Source organism: Panulirus ornatus, chromosome 19, assembly GCF_036320965.1.
Source record: "Panulirus ornatus isolate Po-2019 chromosome 19, ASM3632096v1, whole genome shotgun sequence".
Lineage (NCBI taxonomy): Eukaryota > Metazoa > Arthropoda > Malacostraca > Decapoda > Palinuridae > Panulirus > Panulirus ornatus.
Window position 1 is genome coordinate 21,663,981 of NC_092242.1, and position 12,777 is coordinate 21,676,757.

At 41.2% G+C, this 12,777-nt stretch overlaps 1 protein-coding gene across 1 annotated transcript in view; it reads right to left on the reverse strand.

Annotated features, from left to right (window-relative positions):
* Positions 1-12,777, reverse strand: part of Dcr-2 (Endoribonuclease Dcr-2) — a 173,398-nt gene that overhangs the window by 96,038 nt on the left and 64,583 nt on the right. Inside the window, 3 exon segments of the mRNA XM_071673744.1 lie at positions 6,844-7,734; positions 7,736-9,574; positions 9,576-9,953. Of these exon segments, the coding sequence (XP_071529845.1) occupies positions 6,844-7,734; positions 7,736-9,574; positions 9,576-9,953 (3,108 nt within the window).

Consider the following 12,777-nt stretch of genomic DNA (forward strand, 5'->3'; position numbering starts at 1 on the left):
TCTTTAAGAGATGGTTTTCTGATAATACATCACTGGAGGAAAAGGTAAAGATATTGGAGGATATAAACAAGGACCATAAAAGAGCACCAGAAATAGAAAAATTATGCAAAACTGTCAGGGAACTTCCAATTAGGGTACTATTAGATTATCTAAAATGATAATCATCAGGTCTTTAAGAGATGGTTTTCTGATAATGCATCACTGGAGGAAAAGGTAAAGATATTGGAGGCTATAAACAAGGACCATAAAAGAGCACCAGAGGTAGAAAAATTATGTAAAACTGTCAGAGAACTTCCAATTAGGGTACTATTAGATGCTACCACCACACAAGAGTATAATCTTAACATGGCAGGGAATGACAGGCAAAAGCTGAGCTGATTCCTGAACATAAAAAACCACAAAGCTGAGGAACTGAAGCCTGGGAATGATAAAGTAGACAGCCAGATAAAAGGTAAGTCTTGGACTAAAGAAAACCATACAGATAAAAAGAAAGAAGAGGAACAAAGTTATAGGGATAATGAGGTTTCTAAAACAGACATATGGCATGGGGTACTGAATAGGATTACCAAAGAGGTTGCAAGCACATTCAGGAGTAGGATGCTACATAAAGAAAACAACAAAGATGTAAAAATGGAAGATGAACCAAACTGTTGGAATATTGAAGATTCTATCTATCTATCTATATCTATGATGCCTGTTCCCTTTGGGAACTCCCTCACATGGTGGCCATGGCAAAAATGTCTCCATAACTGGTAAACTCTAGTGCTGCTTCTGAAGATTCCAAAATAGTTAGGCACTCGACAGCACTGGGTAAGAGTGAGGAAGTGGCTGTACATAAAGTCTGATACAAGCTAGTTGAAGTCTGGGGTACAGTGGAGACTTCAGTGAAAAGATGAAAAAGTAGATTTTAGGTAGAATATGAAAGAGGGAATCGCATGATTGCAGGAGCTACAGGTAAGATGGGGCATATTACAAATGAAGGAAGTTGTGACAGGGGAAGCTATTAGATACAAGTCTGTGACAATCTTTTTACTGGAAGAGAAACATCTTCTGAACAAAAAAGAAAGGAAAGCTAGGAAGTGCGAACAAGTTCACAAGGATACTCATGGAACTTATATTTGCAAGTCAAGAAGTAATGGATGTCAAGAGAACGGGAACAAGGAAGAGTTTCTGTGAAAGAGGCTGAAAGAGTCATACAAACTTACCAGAAGGCAGGAGTTATAGGAGTGTAGGACAAGAGTGACATGGCAAAGAGGGAAAGGAGGAAACTATATAGAGCTGGCTGAAGGCAAAACAAGAGAGGGATTACATCAGGCAAGGGGGGAGGAACATCAATAGGGGGGACAGAACTAATTTGTGTCAAGTGATGTAGACTAAAGATTTTGTATTCTAACACATGTGTAGTGGCAAATGGTAACAAGCTACAATCAAAAGACCATTTCAGGGATAGCAACCTGAATATCATTAAAGAGGAAGAGACTTAACTCAGACAACAACGGAAGTCTGACAATATCAGTCCAGAGGGGATAAACAAAGAAAATAGACAGAGATAATAAAAGAGAAGAGGGACTGGCCCTCTTAATAAGGGATAGCAAAATATTCCAGGAAATAGTAACATAAATTTATTCACAGACAAACAAGATACAGATACAGAAGTGAGATTAAAACAAACATTTGTGCTGACTGACCAAGTGCTTCTAGCTTCCACGGACAGGGTGCATCATGCTCATTCAAAAGTAATTCGCTGCAATGTTAACATTACATGTAGCAATACATGAGACATAATGTGATAAAGAAACATCAAAAACTTTCTTAACTTCCCTGCTGAAAGAGTCCAAAAAGCAAATGAGGATTCAGATGTCCAGGCAGTCCACTGTGGTTGCATCTGGGTGATGTGGCAAGACAGACCTTATGCTAATCCCCACATGAGGGGCTGTTGTAGGCGTGTTGGGGGCAGTGGTTCTAATTAGCAAGGTTAAAGGAGTGGTGGTGATGGGAGTGTGATGTTGCCTCAGGAAGCGGCAGATTCTCCAATATACTTTACCACTGGGGAGCTTGACGTGATAGTTCTAGTGGCGACCGATACCTAAAGACTGTCCCTGCATTGTCCTAACACTACGTGACATGTTCTTGGATGCAAACAGGAGCACCAAGCTCCACTGTGTCCTGCCACTCAGGACCAAAGTAGCAGCAGTGTTTTGGAATGGCTGTACACAGCAGGTGACCAAGGAGGACCAAAGAAAGTGACCAGCTGTCTGGGCAGGGAGTGTTATTATCTCCATCAGTCTTCAGTTGAAGTTTTCATTGTCAAGGCAGTCACTGCTGGTGATCTTTATTATGAGGTGCTTCATCTGCTTCACACAGGCCTCAGTATGGCTGTTGGCTTGCAGGTAATCAAGTGATGAGACATGGTGACTCACACCCAAACAGTTGAGGAAGGCACAAAATTCTGAGATAGAGAACTGAGATCCACCATTCATGCAGAGGCAAACAGGTAACCCCACAAATCAAAGAATCTGGAGAAGCTTGACAGTACTGCATGATGTGGCATCCCTTCCATACTCGCCAGCCTGTGGCCACCCAGATATAGAGAATCAAAATACATATAAACAGCTCCTTTACCTGGGATTGCTGCAGGATCTAGAATGTGCCACATACCTTCATAGTGTTCATGATGTCATTGGCAATGCCAGGCCACCACACCATCTACTTAGCATGGCATTCTGTAACCTCTATGCCTCAATGAAAGTCCTCAAGGAAGGGCAGGACACTGTGGTAGAGTGGGGTGGAGGTCATGAGAAAGGCGCAGAGGAGAACAACACCTGCATTAATATTAAGGTTGTCTCATAGTTTCCATAAGTCACATAATGCCACAAGTGCTTTCTTCCTGTTTGAGAGAACTGTTATGATGGCACCATGAAGCTGATGGTAGGTGTCATCCTGGGTACCAACTGTTCACATTTCCTCAAAGGCAAGGTCACAGAAGTGATCTAAGGGTTAAAGCAACACTATCACTGCTCTGACCATCATAGAGCTGTGTAACGACTAAGTGATGTTTGCCTCTGCCTCTAGGTATACAAAGGTCTGGTCAACCACAGATGTACCGAAATACACACTGAAATTGAATGCTCTTTCCCCTTGCATCATACTGTTGTGGAGGAAACAGCACCATCTTCTCCTTCAGATGCTAGAGACATCGATCACACAGCATCCAGTGTGCAGTCATTCAAAACTGGCACCAGCAGCTTGTGACAGGTGAGATAAAAGTATGGTACACCTTACAGATACAGGCAGCACTTCTTCATGACCCACACTGTTGCAATGAGTTCCAACTCCATCAAGGAATACCTTATCTTTACATCGCATAGAAACCAAGAGCTATACTGCACCAGCCTCTGCTTGTCACCGTGGCACTACAGAAAGCAGTAACCCACTCCTTTCAGATGCAAGACATCTGTCTGCAGCACCATTAGAGGGATGGGATCCACCAACAGGAGTAGGTACAGCCCTTTGCACCCTGACCTGGCGAGCAGACACCAAGCAGATGCTATACAGCATGGTGCAGCAAGGGATCATCCAGCTGCTAGGTTAACTTTCTACACAGGAGAAATTACCCAAGTGAGAGGCAGCATGGTTTTAAGGAAAGAAGGTCAAGTGTAACAAACCACTTAAGAGTTCTATGAGACAGTAAACTCTCTCTTATAAGACAGAAGGTAAGGTGAAATGTCAGTATCAGGACTGCCACAGAGCATTCAACACTATACTAAATGGGACGCTGATAAAGAAGTTGGATCACTAAGCAGAAATAAAGCAAAGACTCCTCCAATGGACAATAGATTATCGAAGTGGAAGGGAACAAACAGCACGTCAACCCTTTCCTAAATGGGTGGATGTCACTGGAAGAGTCCTATGGGATGCTGTTCTGGGATGCTTCTCTTCATCATCTATGTGAATAACTTGCCAAAAGATATGGATTATCACCTGAATATGTGTGCAGATGATGCAAAGGTCAAGAGATAAATCAAAAGTGAGGAAGATGGCATCAACATACAAGCTGTATGATACATTGTAAAGTTCATCCCAACATAAGTAAAGTGCTGAAGATGGAACAAAGTAATAGAAGGCCTAAATATGACTATCATCTGTAGGGTGAAATGGATCATCAGGACAAAAAAGCAAGTTATGGTATGCAAATCTCACAATGAAAGATACTGAATGAAAATGTGGTCATATAAAGATCTGACTGCCTACATGGTGTAGGGTGGGGACCCAGCTCTGCTATAATCAATTCCCACATACATACTTTTATTAAGCACTTGATTAACCCCAAATAAGCAGAAACATAAGTTAAAGGTATTTTTTTTTTTTCGCTGTCTCCCGCGTTTGCGAGGTAGTGCAAGGAAACAGACGAAAGAAATGGCCCAACCCACCCCCATACACATGTATATACATACGTCCACACACGCAAATATACATACCTACACAGCTTTCCATGGTTTACCCCAGACGCTTCACATGCCCTGATTCAATCCACTGACAGCACGTCAACCCCGGTATACCACATCGCTCCTTTTTTTTTTTTTTTTATACCTCGTCGCTGTCTCCCGCGTTTGCGAGGTAGCGCAAGGAAACAGACGAAAGAAATGGCCCAACCCCCCCCCATACACATGTACATACACACGTCCACACACGCAAATATACATACCTACACAGCTTTCCATGGTTTACCCCGGACGCTTCACATGCCTTGATTCAATCCACTGACAGCACATCAACCCCTGTATACCACATCGCTCCAATTCACTCTATTCCTTGCCCTCCTTTCACCCTCCTGCATGTTCAGGCCCCGATCACACAAAATCCTTTTCACTCCATCTTTCCACCTCCAATTTGGTCTCCCTCTTCTCCTCGTTCCCTCCACCTCCGACACATATATCCTCTTGGTCAATCTTTCCTCACTCATTCTCTCCATGTGCCCAAACCATTTCAAAACACCCTCTTCTGCTCTCTCAACCACGCTCTTTTTATTTCCACACATCTCTCTTACCCTTACGTTACTTACTCGATCAAACCACCTCACACCACACATTGTCCTCAAACATCTCATTTCCAGCACATCCATCCTCCTGTGAACAACTCTATCCATAGCCCACGCCTCGCAACCATACAACATTGTTGGAACCACTATTCCTTCAAACATACCCATTTTTGCTTTCCGAGATAATGTTCTCGACTTCCACACATTTTTCAAGGCTCCCAAAATTTTCGCCCCCTGCCCCACCCTATGATCCACTTCCGCTTCCATGGTTCCATCCGCTGACAGATCCACTCCCAGATATCTAAAACACTTCACTTCCTCCAGTTTTTCTCCATTCAAACTCACCTCCCAATTGACTTGACCCTCAACCCTACTGTACCTAATAACCTTGCTCTTATTCACATTTACTCTTAACTTTCTTCTTCCACACACTTTACCAAACTCAGTCACCAGCTTCTGCAGTTTCTCACATGAATCAGCCACCAGCGCTGTATCATCAGCGAACAACAACTGACTCACTTCCCAAGCTCTCTCATCCCCAACAGACTTCATACTTGCCCCTCTTTCCAAGACTCTTGCATTTACCTCCCTAACAACCCCATCCATAAGCAAATTAAACAACCATGGAGACATCACACACCCCTGCCGCAAACCTACATTCACTGAGAACCAATCACTTTCCTCTCTTCCTACACGTACACATGCCTTACATCCTCGATAAAAACCTTTCACTGCTTCTAACAACTTGCCTCCCACACCATATATTCTTAATACCTTCCACAGAGCATCTCTATCAACTCTATCATATGCCTTCTCCAGATCCATAAATGCTACATACAAATCCATTTGCTTTTCTAAGTATTTCTCACATACATTCTTCAAAGCAAACACCTGATCCACACATCCTCTACCACTTCTGAAACCACACTGCTCTTCCCCAATCTGATGCTCTGTACATGCCTTCACCCTCTCAATCAATACCCTCCCATATAATTTACCAGGAATACTCAACAAACTTATACCTCTGTAATTTGAGCACTCACTCTTATCCCCTTTGCCTTTGTACAATGGCACTATGCACGCATTCCGCCAATCCTCAGGCACCTCACCATGAGTCATACATACATTAAATAACCTTACCAACCAGTCAACAACACAGTCACCCCCTTTTTTAATAAATTCCACTGCAATACCATCCAAACCTGCTGCCTTGCCAGCTTTCATCTTCCGCAAAGCTCCAATTCACTCTATTCCTTGCCCTCCTTTCACCCTCCTGCATGTTCAGGCCCCGATCACACAAATCTTTTTCACTCCATCTTTCCACCTCCAATTTGGTCTCCCTCTTCTCCTCGTTCCCTCCACCTCTGACACATATATCCTCTTGGTCAATCTTTCCTCACTCATTCTCTCCATGTGCCCAAACCATTTCAAAACACCCTCTTCTGCTCTCTCAACCACGCTCTTTTTATTTCCACACATCTCTCTTACCCTTACGTTACTTACTCGATCAAACCACCTCACACCACACATTGTCCTCAAACATCTCATTTCCAGCACATCCATCCTCCTGCGCACAACTCTATCCATAGTCCACGCCTCGCAACCATACAACATTGTTGGAACCACTATTCCTTCAAACATACCCATTTTTGCTTTCCGAGATAATGTTCTCGACTTCCACACATTCTTCAAGGCTCCCAGAATTTTTGCCCCCTCCCCCATCCTATGATCCACTTCCGCTTCCATGGTTCCATCCGCTGAAAAATGAAATAAAATGAAATAAAAATTTACAATTAAGCTCTTACCTTCTCAAGGTTATCAAGATGACCAAAATCAGGGAGAAGAGGCCACAAGTGATGGGGAAGATTAAGATTTCTCAGTTTAAGATCCACTTGATGTTTGATGATAAAGCCTGGCAGAAAGCCATTAGTTTGAGGACACAGATTAATTGACTGAATTTTTTCAGGTATCTTCCTCTTCTTTGCCAAAGAATACAAAGTTCTGTTAGACACTAATTTACTACGACACGATGAGAGTTGTCCCTCATGTTTTCTTGAATCCTTTAAAAATAACCTTTCTGCTGTAATATACTTCAAGAATGAATCTCCAAGAACTTCCAACCTTTCCAGATCAACACAATCATTTGCCCCACGAAGTGTGAGAGCATTAAGTAACATAAATGGATGGATATATTCTTTCTTCTTTTTTACAAGAAGAACAGACAAATTTTTTTTGTGAGATTCCAACATTCTTTTAGTAATTTCTTCTGTCCATGTGTTACTGACTGCCAAATTTTCTGAATCTTCTGATGAACATTTTGTAATTTCCAGATCAGTATTCAATTGCATAGCTAAATTCAAACCATTCAAGCGACAAAGAATGGAAGGGACACACATGATCTGCCACCAGAGAGAAGCTTTTAAGGGCATTATGCCACACAGTTCAGGGATGAACATGGCTAAATGCTTCCTCTTTTTCTTTGTCTTTTGACCAGAACATTCAATTTTTTTCAAATATTTCAAATCCTTTGGCAAATGTTTAACAACTACCAAAGGCTGCTCTCTGTTGGAGATCCTCATACCATATTTTCTAAAGAAATATTCTTCATAGGAAGAAAATTCATCCTTTAAGTCAGGAAATTCTGCTCGTGGATTTACGTTATCTAAAATTTCAGAAATATAATACATAGCATCTGACCTGGGAATCATATAATGGGTAGACTATGGCATCCTCAAAAGCAGGCCTATTGAACTGGTAAGCCTTATCATTAGGTAATCTATTTTCCACAGAACACCTCAGAGATTTCAATGGAGCAATCTGGTTTAGAATATCTTCGTGAATGGTTTGTGCATTTCCTGTTTTTCCTATTGGTACAATATAGACACCTGAATCACCTGGACTAAATTCAAATAGAGAACTATTGATTGATAATAAATTTTCAAAGACCAACCTGTGAAAGTGTTGAATTTTACATATTTGCTCAGGTGTAGGGTCTATGAGTTCATTTATACATTTTATACTAACCTCCAATTCTCCCCATTTAGAGAAGTATAGTGGAAATGGACAATGCTTCAACTTTTGTTTACATATAAATCCTACTGTTGTGTCACACTCAGAGGAGTCAATAACCACACTACTAAGAAGCTCTTTGTTCGGTCGCATGCTAATTGAATAGAGGTAATAACCTCCTTCCTGGAAGTGGGTGAAGGCTTCACACACTTCTTTCTCATATATTTGACAGCGTTTCTTTGTACCAGGTTCATGTGCCCCATCCTTTGAAGCTTCCTCAATTGGAATTTCTATTAAATCTTCCAAGATGCCATCATCTACAAATTCAGTTGGTCGTAAACGTTCATTTAGTTCTCCTATCTCATGCAGCTTCTTACATACACACATTGCAGCACTCTTCTTAGCAAGTTCTTTGTTCTCCATCCAGTCACCATGCACCATTTCTTTCAAGCATGAATTGATAGGTAACCGGATACCAACCATCACTTTATCTTCTTCATTGATTGTGCTAACAACTTCAGGTAACAGCTCTGTAAATTTATCATGAGGTAATTTCCCACAATAAATGTTGATAAGTGATATGGCAGAATTGATGGTGACTTTTGGGCCATCAGATCCATAAGGCTCATAAGGAGCAACATGTACATCCTGTTCATAGTGCTGGGACATTTCTGAAAGAGAAGGCTGTGAACGGTTATGACAAAGACTCATTAAAGACTTTCCAATTTCCTTATATACATCAACTGTTTCTTTCATTTCTAGCAAATCTGTCTCTGGCACCATGAGAAGATATCTTGAAGGATGTGCTCGTGCTCTTCCTTTTGATTGCACATATGCACGATAATTCACTGGTTTGTCAAAACGGATAACTACATTGCACTTTCTAACATCCAATCCTTCTTCTAAGACACTAGTTGAAACTATTATGTTACATTCACCTTTGCGAAATTTTTCTAAAGTTTCCTTTTGCTTTCGAAGTTCTAGTTCAGCTAAACGAATATCAGTACCAAGACGGGTAGTACTACCAATAATATATGTGGGCTTTATAAAAGAAAGGCCATGATCTCCAGCAGCAACCTCTAAAAGAAGGTCATACAGAATCTTAGCAGTGCATCTCCTTTCAACAAAGATCAATCCATATACTTCTCTCCTATGACATGCCCTAAGTATTTCAAATAATCTCTCAACCTTTTTAGTAACATGGCCTTCGGGACTGTCCATCTTTGACTCCTCAGCCACGCAAAACTCATGAATGCTTTCAAACCTAAACTGCAATAATTGCAGAAATTCCTGTACTGCTGGCACATCCTCAAAATCTATAGCTTCAGCAAAGTGATCCATTTCATACTTGACAGCACGAGCTACACTCCAATCTCCAAGAGCTGTCATGATGTGCTTAATGTTTTCAATTTTCTTCTTCACAACTTTTTTATATCTTCCTTGAATACATTCAAATTCATTTACATCATTCAAGAGTCCAAGTAACTGGGCCTTTATAACTTCTTGATAATCTGTCTCTTCATCAAAGGCCATAGCAAATAATGCTTTCCTTTGGTCCAGTGCTATATCTGACAACTTCATCTTGATCTTTAGCAGTCTCTAAAGCACAATCCATAGCTACTTCCAATTTTTTCATGCTATCCATGACATCTTTCTTTTTGCATTTACGTTGGATGACGCAGGCTGTAAGCCCTAATACTTTTGGACACTTCTCAAGGGAAGATTTCTTTAAAGATTCATACTGTCTCATGATCTCCCGCATAGGGTGACAACCTGTTGCATGATGACACTCATCCATAATGAGGAGGTTGATTGATGACAATTTTAACCTTGCATGAATAACAAGATCATGGAATATCTGTGCAACCAAAACCAATACCTCATTCTTATCCAGTTCTTCCTCCCACTGTAAAAAAAAAAAAAAATGAGTTTATAAGTTATAAAGAGGTATAGAGGTGATTTATGAGGTTTATTATTCATCTATTATACTTTGTTGCTGTCTCCTGCATTAGCGAGGTAGTGCAAGGAAACACACGAAAGAATGGTGCAACCCACCCACATAAACATGCATATACATACACGTCCACACATGAATATATACATACCTATACATTTCAACATATATAAGGGAGAAAGAATACTTCCCACGCATTCCTCCAGTGTCATAGAAGGCGACAAAAGGGGACATGAGCGTGGGGCTGGAAACCCTTCCCTCCTTGTATTTCAACTTTCTAAAAGGGGAAACAGAAGAAGGAGTCACGCGGGGAGTGCTCATCCTCCTCAAAGGCTCACATTGTGGTGTCTAAATGTGTGTGGATGTAACCAAGATGAGAAAAAAGGAGAGATAGGTAGTATGTTTGAGGAAAGGAACCTGCATGTTTTGGCTCTGAGTGAAACGAAGCTCAAGGATAAAGAGGAAGAGTGCTTTGGGAATGTCTTGGGAGTAAAGTCAGGGGTTAGTGAGAGGACAAGAGCAAGGGAAGGAGTAGCACTACTCCTGAAACAGGAGTTGTGGGAGTATGTGATAGAGTGTAAGAAAGTAAACTATAGATTGATATGGGTAAAACTGAAAGTGGATGGAGAGAGATGGGTGATTATTGGTGCATATGCACCTGGGCATGAGAAGAAAGATCATGAGACACAAGTGTTTTGGCAGCAGCTGAGTGAGTGTGTTAGTAGTTTTGATGCACGAGACTGGGTTATAGTGATGGGTGATTTAAATGCAAAGGTGAGTAATGTGGCAGTTGAGGGAATAATTGGTGTACATGGGATGTTCAGAGTTGTAAATCAAAATGGTGAAGAGCTTGAAGATTTATGTAATGGAAAAGGACTTATGATTGGGAATACCTGATTTAAAAAGAGAGATATACATAAATATACGTATGTAAGTAGGAGAGATGGCCAGAGAGCGTTATTAGATTATGTGTTAATTGATAAGCGCATGAAAGAGAGACTTTTGGATGTTAATGTGCTAAGAGGTGCAACTGGAGGGAGGCAAAGGTGAAGATTTGCAGAGGTTTTCAGAAAAGGAGAGAGAATGTTGGGGTAGAAAGAATGGTGAGAGTAAGTGAGCTTGGGAAGGAGACTTGTGTGAGGAAGTATCAGGAGAGACTGAGTACAGAATGGAAAAGGGTGAGAACAAAGGATGTAAGGGGAGTGGAGGAGGAATGGGATGTATTTAGGGAAGCAATGATGGCTTGCACAAGAGATGCTTGTGGCATGAGAAGAGTGGGAGGTGGGCAGATTAGGAGGAGTAGCGAATGGTGGGATAAAGAAGTAAGATTGCTAGTGAAAGAGAAGAGAGAGGCATTTGGATGATTTTTGCAGGGAAATAATTCAAACGACAGGGATATGTATAAAAGAAAGAGGCAGGAGGTCAAGAGAAAGGTGCAAAAGGTGAAAAAGAGGGCAAATGACAGTTGGGGTGAGAGAGCATTATTAAATTTTAGGGAGAATAAAAAGATGTTTTGGAAGGAGGTAAATAAAGTGCATAAGACAAGGGAACAAATGGGAACTTCAGTGAAGGGGGATAATGGGGAGGTGAAAACAAGTAGTGGTGATGTGAGAAGGAGATGGAGTGAGTATTTTGAAGGTTTGTTGAATGTGTTTCATGATAGAGTGGCAGATATAGGGTGTTTTGGTCGAGGTGGTGTGCAAAGTGAGAGGGTTAGGGAAAATAATTTTGTAAACAGACAAGAGGTAGTAAAAGCTTTGCAGAAGATGAAAGACAGCAAGGCAGCAGGTTTGGATGGTATTCAAGTGGATTTTATTAAAAAAGGGGATGAGTGTATTGATGACTGGTTGGTAAGGTTATTTAATGTATGTATGACTCATGGTGAGGTGCCTGAAGATTGGCGGAATGCTTGCATAGTCCCATTGTAAAAAGGCAAGGGAGATAAAAGTGAGTGCTCAAATTACAGAGGTATAAGTTTGTTGAGTATTCCTTGGAAATTATATGGGAGGGTATTGGTTGAGAGGGTGAAGGTATGTACAGAGCATTAGATTCGGGAAGTGTGGTTTCAGAAGTGGTAGAGGATGTGTGGATCAGGTGTTTGCTTTGAAGAATGTATGTGAGAAATACTTAGAAAAGAAAATGGATTTGTATGTGGCGTTTATGGATATGGAGAAGGCATAAGATAGAGTTGATAGAGATGCTCTGTGGAAGGTATTAAGAATATATGGTGTGGGAGGCAAGTTGTTAGAAACAATGAAAAGTTTTTATCGAGTATGTAAGGCATGTGTACATGTAGGAGGAGAGGAAAGTGATTGGTTCTCAGTGAATGTAGGTTTATGGCAGGGGTGTGTGATGTCTCCATGGTTCTTTAATTCATTTATGGATGGGGTTGTTAGGGAGGTGAATGCAAGAGTTTTGGAAAGAGGGGCAAGTATGTAGTCTGTTGTGGATGAGACAGCTTAGGAAGTGAGTCACTTGTTGTTCACTGATGATAGAGCGCTGGTGGCTGATTCGTGTGAGAAACTGCAGAAGCTGGTGACTGAGTTTCGTAAAGTGTGTAAAAGAAAGCTGAGAGTGAATGTGAATAAGAGCAAGGTTATTAGGTACAATAGGGTTGAGGGACAGGTCAATTGGGAGGTAAGTTTGAATGGAGGAAAACTGGAGGAAGTAAAGTGTTTTAAATATCTGGGAGTAGATTTGGCAGCGGATGGAACCATGGAAGCAGAAGTGAATCATAGGGTTGGGAGGGGGAAAAAGTTCTGGGAGCTTTAAAAGA